Raw genomic sequence first — 20,757 nt, 5'->3', positions numbered from 1 at the left:
TTTTTTTTTTTTTTTTTTTTTGCTTGAGAAATTATTTTGTGAATCTATGAGCATAGCTTAGCCTGGATAAAGCAACAAGAAATTAGTAAAAAGTGGTTTACCAACTCTTACTATAGATCAAAGCAGTTTAAGATCAGTTCTATTGGAAAGATTGCTAACATTTTTCTTTACAATATCATCTCGTTTCTTATCAACGTGGAAGTAGGGAACACAAATTAGCTAGAAAGAATGAATATGTTTATCGATGAACATCTTTTAGATTCATGTATTGCTACCTTTGTTGCACATTCCTATAAGATCAAAACCTTTCTTCTACTTTCTATTATCTTTTGGGGGGAGATGGAAAGAAGTCATTATGTTATGTAAGCCCTTTGGTGAGTAAAATATGATTAATTTGAACTTTGAAGTTTAATAGCATCTTTTCCTATTGAATTTGCAGAGTTCTTGGGAATGGATGTGAAGCCATATACTTTTAGTTATGCAGTATTAAAAGCCAGAACGAGTGACTTTAGTCCTTCTAATAAGCTTGGAGAGGGAGGATTTGGATCAGTATACAAGGTAATTCTTCTTGCAATGAGGTGCTAAAGTAACCCTTCCTCAATTTTTCACCCAAAAAGCAGAAGGGGTAAAATTAAATATGTCGGCTATTCCTTCGGGATTGTTTGAAGCACATCTTCAATTCACTGCCTTTTTTCATTATACTTTTCCTCCATAAAATTTCTCCTTTCATTTGTGTCCGCTCTGCCTTCTAGTTATAAGCAATCAAAATTGGTACAGTTGTGTGTAAAAAAGATACCTAATGATTACATCTAAAGTTCTAAACACAAGTTCTTCATTTTCTCTAGAAAGATGTAAACATGAAAAAGAAAATTTACCTCAGGATATATCTGTCATTTAGCCTAAACTTGGTGATAAACAGGGAACGCTTGAGGATGGGAGAAATATTGCTGTTAAGCAACTCTCTGTGGCCTCCCACCAAGGGAAGAGCGAGTTTGTGGCGGAGATTGCAACTATTTCTGGCGTCCAGCACCGCAACCTCGTGAAGTTGTACGGCTGCTGCTATGAGGGAAACAAACGGTTGCTTGTGTATGAGTATCATGAAAACAAGAGTCTTGATCAAGCACTATTTGGTATTATCTTATGGTTGTATATCCTTTTAGTTCCTATAACTTATCTCTAATATAAGGATACTGATTTAATTTAATTTTTTCAACTTTCTAGGAGGTAGTAACTTATACCTTGATTGGCCAAGACGCTTTGAAATATGCTTGGGAGTAGCAAGAGGTCTAGCTTATTTGCACGAGGAATCTCGACTAAGAATCGTGCACAGAGATATCAAGGCTAGTAATATTCTGCTTGACTCAGACCTTAATCCTAAAATCTCAGATTTTGGGTTGGCGAAGCTCTATGATGATAAAAAGACACATATCAGCACCCGTGTTGCAGGCACAATGTAAGATCCTTAAACCCTATATTCTATTCATGCAGTTCGACTCTATGTCCAAGATTTTACCCTTATTTATCAAACTAATTGTTGATGCAGTGGGTACCTTGCCCCAGAATATGCCATGCGTGGCCGCCTTACTGAGAAGGCTGATGTATTTAGCTTTGGAGTCGTTGCCATGGAGATTGTCAGTGGTCGGCCAAACTCTGACTCAAGCTTGGAGCAAGATAAGATATATCTTCTTGAATGGGTATGGAATATCAATCTGAAAAAGCTTATTATTGTCTGAAATAAACCTGCAAAAACCATTGGAATAGAAATTAGGACAATTTTTGAAGGATGACAGAAGTAGTCGGATCAAGTCCTTAACTAAACTGTTCTCTTGATCCTGACTGTTGCTAGGCTTGGCATCTCCATGAGAATAATCGCGACGTTGATGTGGTGGATGAACGTCTATCAGATTTCAACAAGGATGAAGTGAAACGGGTGATTGGGGTATCGCTTTTGTGCACCCAAGCATCCCCCTCAATGCGGCCATCAATGTCCCGTGTGGTGGCAATGCTTTCAGGAGACGCTGAAGTACCAACCGTAACTTCAAGGCCCAGCTACCTCACTGACTGGAAGTTTGATGATAGAACCAGCTTCATGACTGACATTCATGGTTCCCAAGTGATAGGTGATTATTCATCAGTGGCTACTACAAGTGTGGCAACAACAGATTTAAATTCTTCACCGCGATCTACTCCTTCCAGGCCTATGCTTCATCATATCATTGGAGAGGGTAGGTAGGCAGCCAGGTGACATGATCTCAGTTTCTGCAAAATCGCATTACCAGCAACGTTGTTTGTTTTTCAGCTTCATGGCTCTATCGCTCTCATAGTACTGATTATGCTTCCGCAGCTACTAATATCGTCATGGATTTCGGCTCCACTTTCCTCATTTGCTAGTTTTTGTTACTTATGTAAAAACCTCTAGATCCGCTTTTATTTTTTCGCCTTGTGACCTTAGATGATAGACTCGAAACAAGAAGGTCAATAAGCCGTTCCAGGGAATTGAATTTGAACCGTTATAGTTAGCAAGCCAACAATTCGATCGACTTGGTTGGGTTGCCTTTTGTTTAATATCTATACATTGTGCATGTATCAAAAATCTTCATTATCATAAAATTAAGAACATATCATTTAGAAAGCTCTGCTTTTAATTCTTCAATTATTTCAAAATAGAAAATAATTGAGGTAATTTGGTTACTGTAAATATTCATTGACAAAACAATAAATAATTTTTGGTTACTGTAAATATTCATTGACAAAACAATAAATAATTTATATATATATATATATATTAAAATGCAATATCTATACATTGTGCATGTATCAAAAATCATCATTATCATAAAATTAAGAACATATCATTTAAAAAGCTCTGCTTTTAATTCTTCAATTATTTCAAAATAGAAAATAATTGAGGTAATTTGGTTACTGTAAATATTCATTGACAAAACAATAAATAATTTATATATATATATATATATTAAAATGCAATATCTATACATTGTGCATGTATCAAAAATCATCATTATCATAAAATTAAGAACATATCATTTAAAAAGCTCTGCTTTTAATTCTTCAATTATTTCAAAATAGAAAATAATTGAGGTAATTTGGTTACTGTAAATATTCATTGACAAAACAATAAATAATTTATATATATATATATATATTAAAATGCAATATCTATACATTGTGCATGTATCAAAAATCATCATTATCATAAAATTAAGAACATATCATTTAAAAAGCTCTGCTTTTAATTCTTCAATTATTTCAAAATAGAAAATAATTGAGGTAATTTGGTTACTGTAAATATTCATTGACAAAACAATAAATAATTTATATATATATATATATATATATATATATATATATATATATATATATATATATATATATATATTAAAATGCAATTTTAGAATAAGAATGTTAGATGCCAATATTGTGTGGTTTGATGGCATTATTGTTACCATTTCAAATGGAAGATCATAAGTTCAAGTCCCTACAGTTATGGATAGAATTAATTCAATATTAGATCACATTAGAACTTTAAAGATGTATTTTGACTCTCAGATGATTGTTTGAACCATCATCAGATCATTCCTGGGGGAAACCAAGATGACTATTAATGAGTTTAGCTACTGGCTTAGCGTCACCTGGTTGATATGGAACAACAGACTCCAAGTCCATGTCTGCGATGGTTTGGTATAGCGTCTGTGGACGTGCACAAAACAAATGTTTTCTATCAGCAAGTTCTTCTGCTAGCTCGCTTTGATGATTGTCCATTAAATCTTCATTCACTACCACGATCAATGGTTTTCCCAGCCGCAATGTCTCAAATATGCTTCCTGAACCTGCAGTTTGCAGTTTGATTCTGTATTGTTAAGAGTCCCACATTGATCAAATAAGAGAGAACATATGGTTTATAAGGTTATGGGTTAGACTAGCTAATTGGTTGGATTCAATCTTTTAGTGTAGTTTGATCCATGTGCATTATAGCCCAATTGAGAGACTCTAGCCCAATCTTAGTTTATAACATGCATTTTCTTGACATCATATCTTACCTTTTCTTCCATTATAACTGAGGTGAAAGAAAATAATGGATTCATTGATGACTGTTTATGCACTAGAAGTCTAAACCATGGGCATGAGAAACACCCAAATGATAGGGAAAAAGAGAAAATAAATCCTAGATAAATGAAAATAGACATGTATTAAATCATGACTAACCCGCATGGCTAATAACAAGAGATGCTGATTTCAGATATTTGGCTATGCTTGATGAGAAAGTGAAATAGTCCAGCGCTGGGGATCCATTTTCTGAGGCAGACTGAAAATTTAAAGGGATATCTAAGCACGCAATTAAAGACCATCAATCAGCATAAAATCAACAGATGCTTACATCTACTAATGTGAATTGGTCAAATGGAGAAGCATGTCTACTAAGAGTAAATAAACTGTGTGGAATAGATACAACTTTGTTTAATAATCGTGAGAATATTATGGTTTCCTTATCAGATTTTTAGTTAAATAGCGATAGTGTGACTAGTGTCAGAGAGAGAATTGCCAAAACAAGGTGCACCAATAGCTATTTTAAAAAACACATCTCAATTTGCAGACTAAAATAGTACCACCCCTTACAAACTAGCCAGCTTAAGCTTATTAGTTCTTACTACCCACCCAAGTGCTAATTTCCAAGAGCTGATATTGACATCTAACTCAGAATATTTTTAACTCCTCTAACTTATGAGAGTTTGAAACCATCCTTATACTTTTTTTGATCTTCTTTAAGCCCAAGATACAAAAAGTTTGTAGCATTCAACTTTCACAGAGAAACATGATTTTGGCTGTTAACATATTGTTTAGAAACTAAAAGCAATTAAAAAACAATAACAAAAAACTAATTTCACATTTACCTTTGTGGGAACATAGGTTCCACGACCCATTTGAACAATAATATCAGTATAGCCTTTCTTGAACAACTCTTTCCTAACTTCAGCAGTGTCCACAGCATTAACTAGAGCATCAAAACAAGTAGTTCCGACGGTCACAAAAACTATTCTCTTGTCAGCCGCATTAGCACCACCCTCACCCATGTGAAAATACACAATTTTCACTGAAACCTGTGAGGAAAGTTTAGTTTTAAAATTAGCAGCATAATATACTAATCAATGAAGAATTTGACAATCTTCCATTCGATTGAACCTTAAAATTGAAGCTCAAGCTCAAGCTTGAGTCGGAGAAACTCGATTGGCTCAAATTGAGCTCAAATTTTCAAGCTTGAGTTCGAGTCAGATTGCTCAAACTTTCAAGCTCGAGTTCGACCTATTTAACTTCATGCTTCAATTCATAATATTTATTTTAAACTCACAGAGAGCATCCAATTCCCTATGTCAAATTAATGCATTCAGTTACCAGTAATTTGAAAATCTTGTTCACCTTATAATTTGCATTACCTATAGAACCAAAATAATGTGTCTAGATCATCATCATTTGTGATGAGACAACCTTGTGTCATTTCCTTCTTTGTCAAAATCTCTCAAACTGTTAGGCATTATTCTTGCCAGCATACTCTATAATTAACATTACTTATAATCTCATCTCCAATTGAGATTTTAAAAAAATAATAATAAAATTCCAGCGATTAATCTTCAACACTCAATTGAGATTAACCAAAGCCATAGAAGCCAGAATTCATCTTCAACACTCAAAAAGTGTCGTCGAAGACTGGAATTTCCAGTCTTCGAAGACACGGCCGTGTCAAGGCCTCGTCATTCACTCAGTCCCTACTCCATAGATTTCAAAGAAGAAGGCATACCCAGATTCGCAGGGGAGGAAGAGAGGCAGCGTCGTCGGCTTCTAGCTTCCTCGTCGGCCTAACCTTGGTTTTCTTCTGCTTGCTTCATCGCAGATTCGCAGGGGAAGGCGGGAGGCGTGGTCGTCGGCTGTTACTAGCTTCGTGTCGTCGGAGTGTAATACATCACCATATTTCATAATCAAAGGTTTTTATAAAATGGGTTTCGCAGGTTTTCAATAATTATAAAATTATATTTTTTAAATTAAAATCTTTGATCATTGATGAATTTTAATCATGATTGAAAAATCACTAGACACTCCTCGGATGCTGGGGGACGTTTAGGCGGGGATTAATCGGAGGTCTTCGTTAATTTTTTATTTTATTTTTTATTTTTAAAAATTTGCTTAAGTATTTTAAAATTTTTAAAGACTAATAATTATAATTATATAATAATTTAATAGTTAATACTAAAATATTAAATATTAACCTAAAAAATATTTAAAGTTTGTATAATTTAGGGTTACTTTCCTAAAAAAGTTTTTATTTTTAGAGAAATAATCCATTAAAAAAAAAAAGAACAATAGTTAATCCACCGACTATGCGGCCTAGTCGGTGACTAGGAGGTTTAGTTGGCGCCTAGGCCTCCTAGGCAGTCAGCGTCTAAGCAGCCTAACCGGTCGCCTAGCTGGCCAACCGCCTAGACCACCATTTTAGGTGATACGCTAGGCGATCGACCAGCGCCTAACGCCTAAGCGAGATTTTTGCAACACTAATTTTAATAGATAATTGAGATCAGTCATATTTTTTACACAAGAATTATGTTCTCATTTGATCTCATATATATATAAGCAACCATAAAGGGAACCCGAAATATCTTCAACACCATTAGTAGCATTCCTCCGACCTCCTAATAGAAGAACCCGCCATGAAACTGATAGCTTCTACACACGTCGACAAGCGAGAGGGAAGACGAAGAAGCGACAGCGAGGGATGGAGACCGGTGCGAAATTGCGGAAGGATATCACCTACGGGAGATCGAATAGCACTTCAAATCCGGATGAAACACAATCGGATAAGGAAAAAATCGAGGAAAAAAAGGGGATTCAAAAAACTTAATTATACAAACAAGGATTGAAATTACCAGCATGCCCTCATTGAATCCAATTCCAACACTAAAATATTGAATAATTAAAAGAAATCTGAACCGTGAAACAAAAACAATGAATGGTCGAGATGTAATCTTAGGATCTCGTCTAAATAGGGTGATCTCACTGGATCCAAATCCTATATATATATATATATATATATATATATATAGGTGTGTATTAATAATACTTATTTGTGAAAAAGCTCAAACCTCTATGTATTGTGACAATTATATTTAGACAATTAAAATTTAGTGAAAAAATTTACACTTTTGTATTTTTTGATAATTATATATTTTTAAGGACCTTTCATGGCTTAAAAATCGGGGTACAACCATAGTCAGACTAGAATCAGATTGTGCCAATGCGGTATCAGCTTTGACTCATAAAAAAGTGGACTTCTCCCATACTGGGCACATTTCAAGTCATTGTTTTAATATCATGTCCTCCTTTCAATTTTTCATTTGTCGTCTTATTAAGAGATCAATGAACCTGCTAGCTCATACCTTAGCTAAACCTGCAGGCTCTCAGTCTGAGTCTCACTCTTGGGATACTTATTCCCCTGATTGTATTCTATAATTACTATCAGTTTAATATAGCTAATCTTTTGCTTTCAAAAAAAAAATTTTTTTAAGGAATTCAAGTTCCTTTGGAGAAAAAATTCTATGAACTAGCTCATGAGTGGAGTTTGATCTCAATTTAAGTACCGCTTCACAATCTCTTATCGAGATAATGTGAAATTGTATCACATTTCAAATTTCAATTTATCCCAAATTTCTTTTAGAGTTGCCAAGTCATAGTGTGATATACATGACTTCGTCTACAAGGCATAATCTAATGGTTCCTGCCGCGCAGTCCTTCAAATCCTCCACTTCCCATGTTTTGTTTGCCTGGCTTTCATAAGACCTAGTTGTGCCAACAAAACTTTAATCTTAGATTGCCCATAACTCAAAATTCCATATACAATCACACTTTGATACTTCGAAATTCGCACTCAAACAGACTATCTCAATAGTGCGTTGATACCAATTTGTTGAGATTAACAAGAACCAGAGAAGCAATAACAATGACAGAAAGTAAAAAATCAAGATTTATGTGGTTCGGCAAAGTGCTTACATCCACGAGAGCGAACATGTTTCTTTATTAATTTTGATAGTGATAAAACACCTAAAAACACAATCAATATATGTATAGATATCTCTAAAAATGTACATGTCCTAAAATAACATTTACTATACCGCGGGACCACTACCCCTGCACCCCATACCCACTCCGCTCTACTCCATTCGGTACATATAAGACATACACAATACTATCATCGGTGAAAGGCAAATTTAGAAAAAGAAATAGGCGGAAAAAAAGTTAAAAAATATTTTAATATATTGTGGAAAGTTGAGCCGTAAGCATTAAAAGTTTGATGGAGTGATCGAACACGAAGCTGAAGTGTGAAGTGGTTGAAAAAAAAAAACTATAATACAACAGGCAATGCGATTGCAAAAAACTTTGATTGCATCACATGCCTACCTACCATCTCCAATGATCTCATGAAGGATAGGCCTGGATGGATTATCTAGCGGTGAAGAATTTAAATCTGTTGTTGCCACACTTGTAGTAACCACTGATGGATCTTCATCTGCTGTTTGGGAACACCGAATAATAGACTGCAGCAAACTAGTTTTATCATCGAACTTACAGTCAGTGATGTAGCTGGGCTTTGAAGTTAAGATTGGTACTTCAGTGTCTCCTGAAAGCATTGCTACCACACGGGACATTGATGGCCGTGATGTTGGGGATGCTTGGGTGCACAAAAGCGATACCCCTATCACTCGTTTCACTTCATCCTCGTTGAAATCTAGTAGATCTTCATCCACCACATCAACATCACTATTATTCTCATGGAGCTGCCAAGCCTAGAGATCAATAGAATCAGTCAGGATCAAAAAAACAGTTTGGTTAAGAACTGAATCGGACTACTAATTTCTATTTCAATGGTTTTTCCATGTTTATTTTAGACAACGTGTGTTTTCAGATTGATATTAATGATTGACGACCATACCCATTCAAGAAGATATCTCTTATCTTGTTCCAAGTTGGAGTCAGAGTTGGAACGACCACTGACAATCTCCAAGGCAACCACTCCAAAGCTAAATACATCAGCCTTCTCGGTAAGGTGGCCACGCATGGCATATTCCGGTGCAAGGTACCCACTGCATCAGCAATTAGTTCCATAAATAAAGGTAAGTTGCATGAGCAGGATATAGCCATATAGGGTTTAACGATCTTACATTGTGCCAGCAACATGGGTGCTCATATGGGTCTTTTTATCATCATAGAGCTTCGCCAACCCAAAATCTGAGATTTTGGGATTGAGGTATGAGTCAAGTAGAATATTACTGGCTTTGATATCTCTGTGTACGATTTTTAGTCGAGATTCCTCGTGCAAATAAGCTAGACCTCTTGCTACTCCCAAGCATATTTCAAATCGTCTTGGCCAATCAAGGTATAAGTCACTATGTCCTAGACAGTTAAAAAAATAAAAACAGATCAGCTTCCTTCTATTAGAGACAAGTTAAAGGAACTAAAGGGGCATAAAACTATAAGATAATACCAAATAGTGCTTTATCAAGACTCTTGTTTTCATGATACTCATAAACAAGCAACCGGTTGTCACCCTCATAGCAACAACCATACAACTTCACGAGGTTGCGGTGCTGGACAGCAGAAATAGTTGCAACCTCTGCCACAAACTGCCTCTTCCCTTGGCGGGAGACCACAGAGAGTTGCTTAACAGCAACAGTTCTCCCATCTTCGAGTGTTCCCTGTTTATCACAAATTTTAGGCTAAAGAACAGATATAGCCTGAGCTAAAAAATTTTCACTTCAGATGTTTCTCAAGAAAACGAAGAACTTGTGTTTAGATGCAAATCATTAGATATCTTTTTTACAGGTAACTCCAGTTTTGATGGCTTATAATCAGAAGGCAAAGCTGAGACAAATGAATTGAAAGGATAAATTTATGGAGGAAAAGTATAAAGGAAAAGTATAAAGGAAAAAAGGCAGTGAATTAAAGATGCAATTCAAACAACTTCAAAGGAATAGCCGACGTATTTAATTTTTTATCCTGCTTTTTGTGTGAAAATTGAGGAAGGGTTACTTTAGCACTTCATTGCAAGAAGAATTACCTTGTATACTGGTCCAAATCCTCCCTCTCCGAGCTTATTAGAAGGACTAAAGTCACTTGTCCCGGCTTTTAATTCTGCATAAGTAAAAGTATATGGTTTTGCATCCATTCCCAAGAGCTCTGCAAATTCAATAGGAAAAGATGCTATTAAACTTCAAAGTTCAAAGTAATCATATTTTACCCACCAAATAGCTTATATAAACTAATGACATCTTTCCACCTCCCTGCAAAAGAGAATAGAAAGTAAAAGAAAGGTTCTTTTCTGGTAGGTATGTGTAACAACTATAGGAATACATGAATCTAAATGATGTTGATAAACACTATATACATTCTTGCTAGCCAATTTTTGTTCCCCACTTCCACTTTTATGCCTAAACAAGATGGCTTGTAAAGAAAATGCTAGCAACCTTTCCAATAGAACTGATCCTAAACTGCTTTGATCTATAGCAAGAGTTGGTAAACCAATTTTAACTAATTTCTAGTTGTTTTATCCAGGGCCCAGCTATGCTCATATATTCACAAAATAACTTCTCAAGCACAAGCAAAAAAGAAGTTAGGGGCTTCTGGAAAAAACAAAAAATCAAGCAAATAAAGTAGAACAGGATTTGTAGTAATTTGTTTACTTGCCTTCATCTTCATATGTGTGCTGCCTTTTTCTTTTCTGAACAAAACAATACACAGCAAATACAGAAAGAAAGCTCACAACTCCTACTCCAACAACAATTCCTACAACCATGCCAGTTCTATTCTTCTTTTTTTCAGAGGGAAGTTCATCTTCAAAGGGAGGTTCATTACTAACAGTGGGATGAAAATCTGCAGAAAAGCGGAGTTAATAAAATACAAAATTTAAAAGACTTCAATGATACATTTACTTGAAATGATAATTGGTGAAGATCATATGTACCTGCGGTTGCACTAATAGCTGAAATCAAAGGTCCATAAGTACCTTGTCTAGGTACACAGCAAGTTCCTTTCCCAGCCCAAAATAGATGGATGTCCATATGATTTTCAGATACATGAACAGTATATTTCCTTGAAAGAGCTCTGAGTGATCCCCCAGCTATTTTTTTAATGTCAAAATCTTTCTCCTTTAGATTGCCCTAAAGAAACCAACAACTCAGCTAAACTTCATGTATAAGCGAAAATGGCACAAGAATTGGTATAAGAAAGCTTTCAAATTTACTGGGAGGAACCAACAACTCAGCTAAACTTCATGTAAAGCAATATACTGTTTGTGGAAAGAAATCAATAGACACCCTAAATGGTGAGTTGGATTCAAGGAATGCATCATACTTATATAGCAATTACATTGCCAATTGTGTTACCAATCTCATCAGAGTAACCACGGGTAACTATCATTTATAACAGTTTAGCTTAACTTAGCTTTAGTCCTCGTCTAGTTGAGATATGTATGTACATATGTATGTATGTAGATATGCATGCATGCATGTTGCATTCTATTAAGCTCAAAATTTCTAGTGAGCCACTGAGCCCTTGAGTTTAAATCCTTCACATGTGCAAATCATCTTCGATCAATTCCATCAATATCATCCTGAATAGATGCCATTTGAATCATACTTTGAATAATTCAGATCTCCGAAGTAATTTCTAATATATTCACATGCAAATAAATTACTTACTCTAAAATATTCTACCCAAATCCTAGAACACATACCTGTATATATACATCAAAGATGCGCCTCCCAAGAGTCTTCCAAGAAGGAGGATTAGGATTCAGGATTATTGGCTCTGCAAACTGGATGGTCACAGTGTAATTACCATTTTCCAAGCCCAAGCCATAGTACCTTAGCGATCCAGCTGAAAGTCTTGCTGTCTGGAAGAGTTCAGAGTCCAAAGTATTTGTAAACTGTGACAGACTGGAGGCCGTGTATTCTGGAGCAGTGCTATCAGAGGGCAGTCCAACATTGCTAACAGCCCACCTGCCAGTGCTTGTCATGTAATATGTTGCCGGACCAAGAGTCTCATTATCCCTCTCAAACACTAGCTCATTAGATGATGTAATTTGTTGACCACCACACTTAATAGCAAAGCTAGAGTCTGTGGGTGATAAGCAAATGTGGAAGTGTTAAAAGGCCTCCATCTCAAAATGCATAGAAATAGAATAGCAGTTGTGTAATAATTTATAACCTCTCAGTACTTATTCAAGCGCATTAAGTATCAAAACTCAATACAAAAATCTTTTTCTATTTTATTTATTTGGCCTCCATTTCACAGTATGCAGTGTGCAAAATTATACAAGTTAGAGAACAGAAGTTAGAAATGAGTAGAAATTTCATCTTTAAAGAATTACAAATTCAACATATTTGCTTTGAGCATAAATATCGATCAATGAAACACATTTTGGTTTAACTTACAAATGGGTTTTCCCCGATGGCAAGGGAAATTCTTCTGAAGACAATTCAATCCTGAAGGCAGAGCACTGAAAGGAGAAAGGATGCATTGAATCAGATTAAGATCGAATCTAAGAGAAATTAAAACTATCTCAAAATAAATTTTTGATTTATTTGGTCACTCTGTCAGAACAAATTGTCAAACATTTTCTAAGAAAACAGTAGCCTGATGTAGCCATGATAACAGTTTGGATCTAAGCATTTACTATTCTAACCAGAATGGTAGAATCTTAGCCAAGATCCTAAGGTCCTGGTTAAGATTCCTCTATTTTAGGAATAGAAACCATAAATGCCCCTTATAACTTTTAAAGTTTAGCAATTCAAACTGATTTCAAACAGGAACTAGAAGAGTGACTTGTACTGAACGGTTCAGGTTCTAGTTCCAGTACCACCAGTCCTAACCTAGAACCAAACAATGGAGATGAGTAGCCTGATATAGATTTTAAATTGATTTAAACATATCTCTAGCATTTTAATTATTAGCAACATATTTAATATCTATGAACAAATCTACGACCTTTGGAAAATTCAATAGTAGTTATTTCGAAAAATGATATATATGGACAATTTACACTCACCTGCCCCTAGAGCTGCCTATTGTAAAGTTATTGCTGATGAGATTTCTGCAAATTATATAATAGCAAGTGGCAACATTAGAATTCAACTCAAGAAGAGACCCCTATTATATTAGAAAGTGAATCTTGAAACAAAAACATATACATTAGGAAGGAATGTCGCACAATGTGTGATGTTTATTGTCTATTCATACTTACAGTTGTAAACCTCGTCCACCAGTCCAAGAAGGGAGGCTACCAGATAATTCATTGTATGATAAGTCTCTGCAGGTAAAATCTTGAGGATGTTAAACATAGCTAACTAAGCTAAGTGTTAAGGATTTCCAACAGCCAATAACATGTATATATACATATACATATATACATACATACATATATATATATATATATACATACATACATACATATATATATATATATACATACCTACATACATATATATATATACATACATACCTACATACATATACATACATACATACATACATACATACATACATACATATATATATACATACATACATACATATATATATATATATATATATACATACATACATATATATATATATATATATATATACATACATACATATATATATACATACATACATACATATATATATATATACATACATACATACATACATACATACATACATACATATATATATATATATATATATATATACACACACAGGAAACAACACAGATATAATATGTAGAGTAATTGAACAATTAATTGTTATATAGAATATAGATCTAAGTCTAATGGGTTAGTTAATGCCCTAAGCTATGTGGGGATGAATATTTACAAAAATAAAGTTTAGCTTTCTGATTAAAAGGATATAACTCACATATTCTGTAGGCTTTGGCTCTTTTGTGAAGGCAAAGGACCTGTTAACTTGTTACTACCGAGAAACCTAGAGATTGGAATGACCATATGTATGAGTATGCTAATGAGATGATATCAAAGCAAAAGAAATTCCAGGGCAATTTATTACAAATTTTGGAGTGAGCTAAGATTGAAGAGTTGATCTGGAACACGTCCTGTCAAATTGTTATAGCTCAAATCCCTATAAGAAAAAAAAAACAGATAAATGGTTAAGCAGTGCTTTCTTCTGGAATGATAAATAAAATTGAATCACTAAAACTTGCAATTATATTAAATATGGGTAACACTTGTGTGAGACCGTTTCACAGGTCTCAATCCGTGAGACGGGTCGGATCTTTGATTAATGGGTTAAATATTTGATTAACTGATCGGATCTTTGATCTCATTGAGCAAAGACTCGATTCGTCTCACATATTGAGACCCGTGAGACGGTCTCACACAAGTTTTTGCCATTAAATATTGATCCTCAATCACCAATATATTTTTTTTGGCTTTAACCTGGGTTTACAAAGTAAATATCTCAGTTCAAACACAAGCAGTAGACAGTCAAACATTTCAAATAAAAGCATCCTTCAACCAGAGGACTTACAGCAGAGACAAGCTCTGATATTCTCCAATATTAGAGGGGATGGAAGCAGAAATATTGTTATTCCGCAACACTCTGAGGACCAAGCAAGCAGTTCATTATACTAGGTCAGATTCTAGGAAAAAAAAAAAAGAAGCAAAAAACATGAGGATAATAAAACTTTGCAGATTGGAGCTGATCATGTCTCCTTACAGTTTGCTTAAATTCTTCATATTCCTAATGAAGTCCAGTGAAGAGTTCCCATTCAAAAGATCACTTATCCTCCTGCAAGTATCCAGTGCAGTAGACATTAGAATATTCTTCACACGAAAAACAAACTTTGTAACACACATGATATATATATATATATATATATATATATATATATATATATATAAAAGAAGAAGAAGAAGAAGAAGAAGAAGAAGAAGAAGAATGTAGATGGATTTGGATAAAACTCACAAATCAACCATTAAGGTTAACTTTAAAAATGTAGATGGAATTGGGCCCTGAAATGAATTTCCTTGAAGCCTCCTGCAGAAATAAAATCGATGCCAATCATAAACAGTGGAAAGTAGAGAACCAGCAATGGGCATGGATTAAGAATGAATTTCCATTGAATCTAGAAATCAAGTGCAATGGACTGTCTGGAAATGATAACAATCTTATTAACAGTCTTACAAGGTATTGAGCTTTGCCCAATTCCCAATGAAATCAGGTATCCTCCCTGTAAGCTCAATGTCTGAAGCCCACCTGAAAGAAACGAAATTTGCTCTATTGAACGCGATTTCACCTTATTTTTACTTATAAAAAAAAATTTAAAAAAAAAAAAACAAAAAAAAAATAGTCAAAGGCACTTACACTGTTTCTAGGTTCAGTAGATTTGCAAATGATGGAGGTATAGGCCCACTAACACCAGAGCTATCTATATAGCTGGCAATTGAACAAAAAATCTATCAATATAAAGCGAAAACTGTAGCTGGTCTCTAGAAGTCTTATGCTTTTAAGTTTTAAGTGTCAAATCACTCTTACAGTTGTGTTAGCTTTTTCAAATTTCCAAGCTCCGATGGCAGAGGTCCAGAAAAGTTATTTGTGCTAATGGAACTGCAACACATGCAAGTTTCAATTGTCTTGCAAACAAATGTCCAAGAATATCCTGATCATATACATCAATAATGAATCATATACAATATCCATGCATGGCTTTTAAGAATGTCTTACAAGGATCTTAAGTCAGTCAGCAATCCAAGTTCCTTTGGAAGCAACCCTGATAATGCATTCTTGCCTACGCTTCTGGTGACAACAAAACAAAAAGGAATCATATATGCTTTAACACATACTTGACATGAAACACATATAACTATATCAAGTTAAATACCTCAGATAAAGTTGACTTACAGGTATTGCAAACGACGCAAATTTCCAATAGAGCGGGACAGTGTGCCATTCAAGTAATTTTGGCCAAGATTTCTACAATAATAAAAATACATACGGATTATTTGGCTATGAATTGTAAATAATTACGAATTATTTGATTTACAATCCATAATCTTTGTCAAAATTAATAATCTTAATAACCTAATCAAATAAGTTTTTCGAAAATGGAACATAAAATGGTTACGATCAGAGTATATGAAAAGAATCCATACAGATCATTGATTGAAGTTAGGTTCCAAAGTTCATCTGGAATCCCACCAGTAACGTCTTGCGCCTGAACTTTCCTGCGAAGAAAAACCATACATCAGAAGCATCTAGATTGAACTTCATAAATAAACAAAAGGAAGCATATCTTCCCGTCTAGAATTGAGTAATTCCACAGAGAAAGTGGTAGATTACAGGGCAGTGATGTGGCAAACGGTGGAAGAACAAGTGCATTTGATTGCGGGATTGTAAGCGGTGTCTTGCATGCTGGTAGAATCGACGGCGAAGCCAGTGCACAATTGTCCACTCAAGTTCCACTGCAGATTGTTGGCCTGAATTCCCCATTTTTGGAATATGGAGTTCAAAATCCTAGCTGCACCACAGCATCCATTTTTGAATTCAGTGGCTACGTTAATATGAACTATGAATTGCTCCCCACTCATTTAGGCCAAAAGAAAAAAAAGTGCCAAAACTTTTTCAAATTAATTTTAAGAGTTATTTCCAAATTTTGTCTTAGATTTATAGGTAATGGTTCATTTTAAGTCATTTTTTATTAAAATATTCAATTTTGGTCTTAGTATAATTGTAGCATGATATTTTTTGTCTTTTTATAAAAAAACAGTTTAAATATCGTTAAATACATGGATATTTTAGTCTTCAATTATGAATTTTTTTTAAATAAACATAATTAATATAACGATTCAACCTACTTTGTATAAAAAGATTGAAATATATTTGTACTTAACAAATTTTTAACGATTTTGTTAATTGAAGACTAAAAATGATCGTGTCATAATAATATTAGGACTAAATGAGCATGTTCTAATAAATAAATAAAAAAGTGAATTGTCGCTTATAAACTTAACTTCAAAAATGAAATTAACTCTTAATTTTAAACTTATTTTTGTAAACTATTTGAAAAAGGCAAAAACTTGTGTGAGACCGTCTCACCGTGACACAGTCGGGTCGGGTCGGGTCAAGATGCAAATGTGATACTTATACTCGCAAATGTCGTACTTATATACTCAAATGTAATACTAATCAGGAATAAAATTTTTGTTACTTATAAGGGTAAATATAATACTTTTAAGCGAAATACAATACTTTTACATTTCGATTTAAAAGTATTACATTTTTCTTCAAAAGTATTATACTTGCCCTTATAAGTGAGGAGCACTTGTCAGCATTACTTATTATGAAAAATGTATTACTTTTTCTCTTATAAGTAATAAAAATTGTATTTCTAGTTAGTATGACATTTGCATATATAAGTATGACATTTGCATGTATATTTGACCCGACCCGACCCGTCTCACGAATAAGGATTTGTGAGACGGTCCCACACAAGTGTGACCCTTTGAAAAAAGGTATCAAAATCAGCTCTCTCTCTTCTTTTTTTTTTTTCAATACAAGGAAATGGAAAGAAAAAGAAATTCCAAAAGCTATATGAATTTGGATCTAGCAATGCCGACGACATTGTAAAGGAGAGTCGAAAATTTGAAGATCAAGTTGTAAGTTTTGTTTGCCAAAGCACTTAGCAGATTATGCCAATAGTTTTAATCAGCAAAATATGTCAAGGATTCAGCGAATTGTATTAGCATTTTATTTTTAAAAAAAAATATTTAAATTAGATATTTAATATTAGTTGTTAACGGTCCTGTTTGGTAAATGGTTGTTAGCTGATTGGGTTAGAAGGTATATGATTAGTTCATAACATTAGTTGATTGTAGAAAGTTGTTTGATAGATTAGCTGTTAGCTTATAGCTGTTTGGTATAATTTATTTTCTCAAAAAGCTAATTGAAAAGACTGCTTTGAGTAGCCTTTTGAATTTTAGTATTTTGGAGTTACAAAAAGCTTATTAACCAAACAACTAATAGTGATCGAATAAGTCAAAATTGACTGATAGGTTGATTATTTACCAAACAGGACCAATATGTAATTGTACAATTATATGTATATTTAATAATAATAATAATAATAATAATAATAATAATAATAATAACAACGATAATAATAATATTATTATTATTAGTATCACTATTAAAAAAATTCTTGATATATGTAAGAAAATTATAATAATTACCACTATCTTAGAATTTTTTTTAATATTTTTAATTTGATCGTAAACATATGTCCTTGGTTTTAATTATAACGTATGACATAATACAGAGTTAGAAAAGCTTTTTAAAAAAATAATAATAATACTGTAATAAAGAGTTAGAAAATCAATACCAATGGGGCCAGGTGGCCAGGTGGGTGCATGGTCATGGCCATTGTGGACCTGTACGTGGTAGTTTTAGGAGGATACGACATTGCAAAAGTTTAGAAAATCAACCCCCAATGGATGGATGCCATGTGCCATGGATTAACCACAGTTTTGGTAGCAATTTTAGCAAAGAGCAACTCTAGCTATCGGGTCTTTTGAATCAGGTTTATATATATATATATATATTTATATATTTTGGGTACGTGTGTGTCATCAAATTAAATAAGAGAGAACCCGGCCAACCTGCACGATTGGTGTGCAAATTGTGCACTAGCTTAGTTACGTTCATTTTTTTTTCTTTTTCTTTTCGCACGAGATCACAAAAAAACTTAAAAACTTTAATTTATACACAATTTTTTCTTATCTTTTATCCGCTCTTTCTTCCACCTCACCTCAAATGTTAATTAAAAAAAAAAAAAAGTTACAAAAACCGCTGCTATGGTTGTGCTTAAATAAGGACCTGTTTGGTAGGCTATAGTTTAATTCAACTACAACCTAATTCTTTATGAGAAACAATTACATTGTTTTGTTGGAAGCAATTACAATTCTACAAATTTGCAGTTTCCTTCATTTGTACAATTGAAATTCACATGGCTACTCTATGAATTTCAATTCGGCGGTGTATAGAAAGGAACAAAATATGAAATTACAATATTACCCTTTATTATTATTATTAAGGATATTTTAATATTTTTAATTACCACAAGTTATATTCATGTCTATCAAACAATATAATTTGAATTTTTACTTTATTCTCACCTCTGTTATTTTTCTATAAAATTTCAATTTCTTTTCTCTTTAATTCATTCATTCCAACCAAATGGCCCATAAGAATGGAAGCTATAGTCTGTTGAAGTTCTGCATATTTTTAGGTTCATAAATATTCTTTTAATTTGCATTTTAGTTTCTATATTACAACTCTGGTAATAACTCATCCCAAATCACATTAAAAATATTGTGTGTTCAAAGTTTGACCATCTAAAAGGGTGTTAGTAAAATATTTGACACGTAAATTTTAAATATGATAATTATATTTTAACTACGTGATCATCCCTTTCTCGACATTTTGCATTTGCTTTTTCTTTTTTTAATCATTAATCTAATCTTTCCCTGTCTAGACCAGTAATCATTACCTACTTCTCCCATGAGTTTTTTTTTTTTTTTTTTTTTTTGGGTAAGAAAGTGAAGTTTTCCCACCAAGAACAAAAAAGATATGATGGGCAGACCAAAAAGTAGCGACAATAATGACATGCGCGCAGACACGGAATCAAGGAAGAGGAATTTGGGTAACACTATATCTAAGTTTTTTTGTTTTTGATTTTTTTTTTTAGTTCCACTGGCTCTATTATATTATAGTATCTATTTATAAAGAGTGAATAATGCACAATATTTTCACTGAAGCTCGATTTCATGACTTCTTTAAAATCTTATATGGAAAAATTACTACATGTCATCTAAGCACAAGGTGTTTGGCATACTATATCTAAGTTAAAATGACTAAAGGTATATAAATTTATAACTATAAAGTTACGAATTTGAATCTCAGTCTTTTTAATTTAAACCAATCAACTATAGATAATTTAGCCTAATTCTTTTTACTGGTTAAAACCAGAAGACTGAATTTATGTAGTGCAGACTTTAGCAGTGAGTAGTGACTACAGATTTTACTCGTCACAAAAAAATAAATAAAAATTTCTTAGGACATATATATGGTGCGCACCTTCAGTGGGATCAAGAGTGGCGGTGGTCTGAGCTAGAGCCGGGGGAAGAAGCTTATGCGGGGCGAAGATGGCAATTGCTATAATAATAATGGTGATGATGTTCTTCATCGGACCAACTCCACTTGGCAAAAACTTCACCTTCATCTGGAAAAAAACTCTTAGAGAGTGAGAGTGAGAGAGAGAGAATGTGTTTGCCTGAGAGAGAGAGGGAGAGAGATATGCTTTTTGTAGGTATAAATAAACACTACCAGTGGCAAAGGGGGACCGACATAGTCACATATAGAGAGAGAACAGGAGAGCTGCCAACTTGGAACAAATAATTGAAATTGTTAATTATATTAGCCAAATGGGGGATTTAATATAGTTGCTAATGATATTATGAGTCAATGTGTACGTCATATAAGTCAATAAGTCATCCCCTGGCCTGCCAAAATTTTAATATGATTTTACACCGGAAGAACAAAATTTCGCATATTTTATTCATTAAAATAATAAAATTTGTTATCTACTGTTTTATTTTTTTGTTATCTACTTGTCATCTTAAGAATGATGAGTTTGTAATAATT

At 33.7% G+C, this 20,757-nt stretch overlaps 3 protein-coding genes across 4 annotated transcripts in view; 1 reads left to right on the top strand and 2 right to left on the bottom strand.

The window, feature by feature from the left end:
* The window catches only part of LOC116022554 (probable LRR receptor-like serine/threonine-protein kinase At1g56140), a 15,157-nt gene extending 12,525 nt beyond the window's left edge, over positions 1 to 2,632 (top strand). The window contains exons 20-24 of the mRNA XM_031263305.1: positions 440 to 558; positions 920 to 1,130; positions 1,222 to 1,453; positions 1,544 to 1,694; positions 1,847 to 2,632. Coding sequence (XP_031119165.1) covers positions 440 to 558; positions 920 to 1,130; positions 1,222 to 1,453; positions 1,544 to 1,694; positions 1,847 to 2,233 — 1,100 coding nt within the window. The 3' untranslated portion in view covers positions 2,234 to 2,632. The remainder of the gene's footprint in view (positions 1 to 439; positions 559 to 919; positions 1,131 to 1,221; positions 1,454 to 1,543; positions 1,695 to 1,846) is intronic.
* A 791-nt stretch (positions 2,633 to 3,423) lies between these two features.
* On the bottom strand, positions 3,424 to 5,974 carry LOC116022606 (UDP-N-acetylglucosamine transferase subunit ALG13 homolog). Its single transcript, XM_031263375.1, has 4 exons — positions 5,813 to 5,974; positions 4,911 to 5,117; positions 4,225 to 4,324; positions 3,424 to 3,848 (listed from the first exon to the last, which is right to left on the bottom strand). The coding sequence occupies exons 2-4, from the start codon at positions 5,088 to 5,090 to the stop codon at positions 3,592 to 3,594; spliced, it is 537 nt and encodes a 178-aa protein (XP_031119235.1). The 5' UTR covers positions 5,091 to 5,117; positions 5,813 to 5,974; the 3' UTR covers positions 3,424 to 3,591.
* A 2,085-nt stretch (positions 5,975 to 8,059) lies between these two features.
* Positions 8,060 to 20,489, bottom strand: LOC116022555 (probable LRR receptor-like serine/threonine-protein kinase At1g56140). Of its 2 annotated transcripts, XM_031263306.1 has the most exons (25): positions 20,440 to 20,489; positions 20,191 to 20,335; positions 16,399 to 16,576; positions 16,212 to 16,283; positions 15,961 to 16,032; positions 15,784 to 15,855; positions 15,595 to 15,666; positions 15,424 to 15,495; positions 15,244 to 15,315; positions 15,025 to 15,096; positions 14,776 to 14,847; positions 14,587 to 14,658; positions 14,107 to 14,178; positions 13,960 to 14,025; positions 13,301 to 13,366; positions 13,106 to 13,150; positions 12,492 to 12,556; positions 11,792 to 12,174; positions 11,021 to 11,216; positions 10,744 to 10,929; positions 10,118 to 10,236; positions 9,545 to 9,755; positions 9,222 to 9,453; positions 8,993 to 9,143; positions 8,060 to 8,846 (listed from the first exon to the last, which is right to left on the bottom strand). In XM_031263306.1, the coding sequence occupies exons 2-25, from the start codon at positions 20,333 to 20,335 to the stop codon at positions 8,457 to 8,459; spliced, it is 3,153 nt and encodes a 1,050-aa protein (XP_031119166.1). In that variant the 5' UTR covers positions 20,440 to 20,489; the 3' UTR covers positions 8,060 to 8,456. The 2 variants fall into 2 exon arrangements, with proteins under 2 accessions (XP_031119166.1, XP_031119167.1); XM_031263307.1 differs by lacking the exons at positions 15,961 to 16,032; positions 16,212 to 16,283; positions 16,399 to 16,576; positions 20,191 to 20,335; positions 20,440 to 20,489 and having other exon boundaries at positions 15,595 to 15,692; positions 15,784 to 15,854.
* Positions 20,490 to 20,757: the final 268 nt, after the last annotated feature.

Source organism: Ipomoea triloba, chromosome 6 (assembly GCF_003576645.1).
Source record: "Ipomoea triloba cultivar NCNSP0323 chromosome 6, ASM357664v1".
In the NCBI taxonomy this organism is placed as follows: Eukaryota; Viridiplantae; Streptophyta; class Magnoliopsida; order Solanales; family Convolvulaceae; genus Ipomoea; species Ipomoea triloba.
This window is presented reverse-complemented; position numbering and strand designations above follow the sequence as displayed.

Bases quoted from the DNA above. Each gene is read 5' to 3' on its own strand.
- LOC116022606 (XM_031263375.1), bottom strand. From the start codon at position 5,090: ATGGGTGAGGGTGGTGCTAATGCGGCTGACAAGAGAATAGTTTTTGTG. The intron at 4,325-4,910 runs GTAAATGTGAAA...TTAAATTTTCAG, and splicing joins GAACCTATGTTCCCACAAAG to TCTGCCTCAGAAAATGGATC. The intron at 3,849-4,224 runs GTTAGTCATGAT...TGCAAACTGCAG, and splicing joins TCTTGTTATTAGCCATGCGG to GTTCAGGAAGCATATTTGAG.
- LOC116022555 (XM_031263306.1), bottom strand. From the start codon at position 20,335: ATGAAGGTGAAGTTTTTGCCAAGTGGAGTTGGTCCGATGAAGAACATC. The intron at 16,033-16,211 runs GTATGGATTCTT...TTATTATTGTAG, and splicing joins CTAACTTCAATCAATGATCT to AAATCTTGGCCAAAATTACT. The intron at 8,847-8,992 runs GTATGGTCGTCA...ATTGATCTCTAG, and splicing joins AGAGATATCTTCTTGAATGG to GCTTGGCAGCTCCATGAGAA.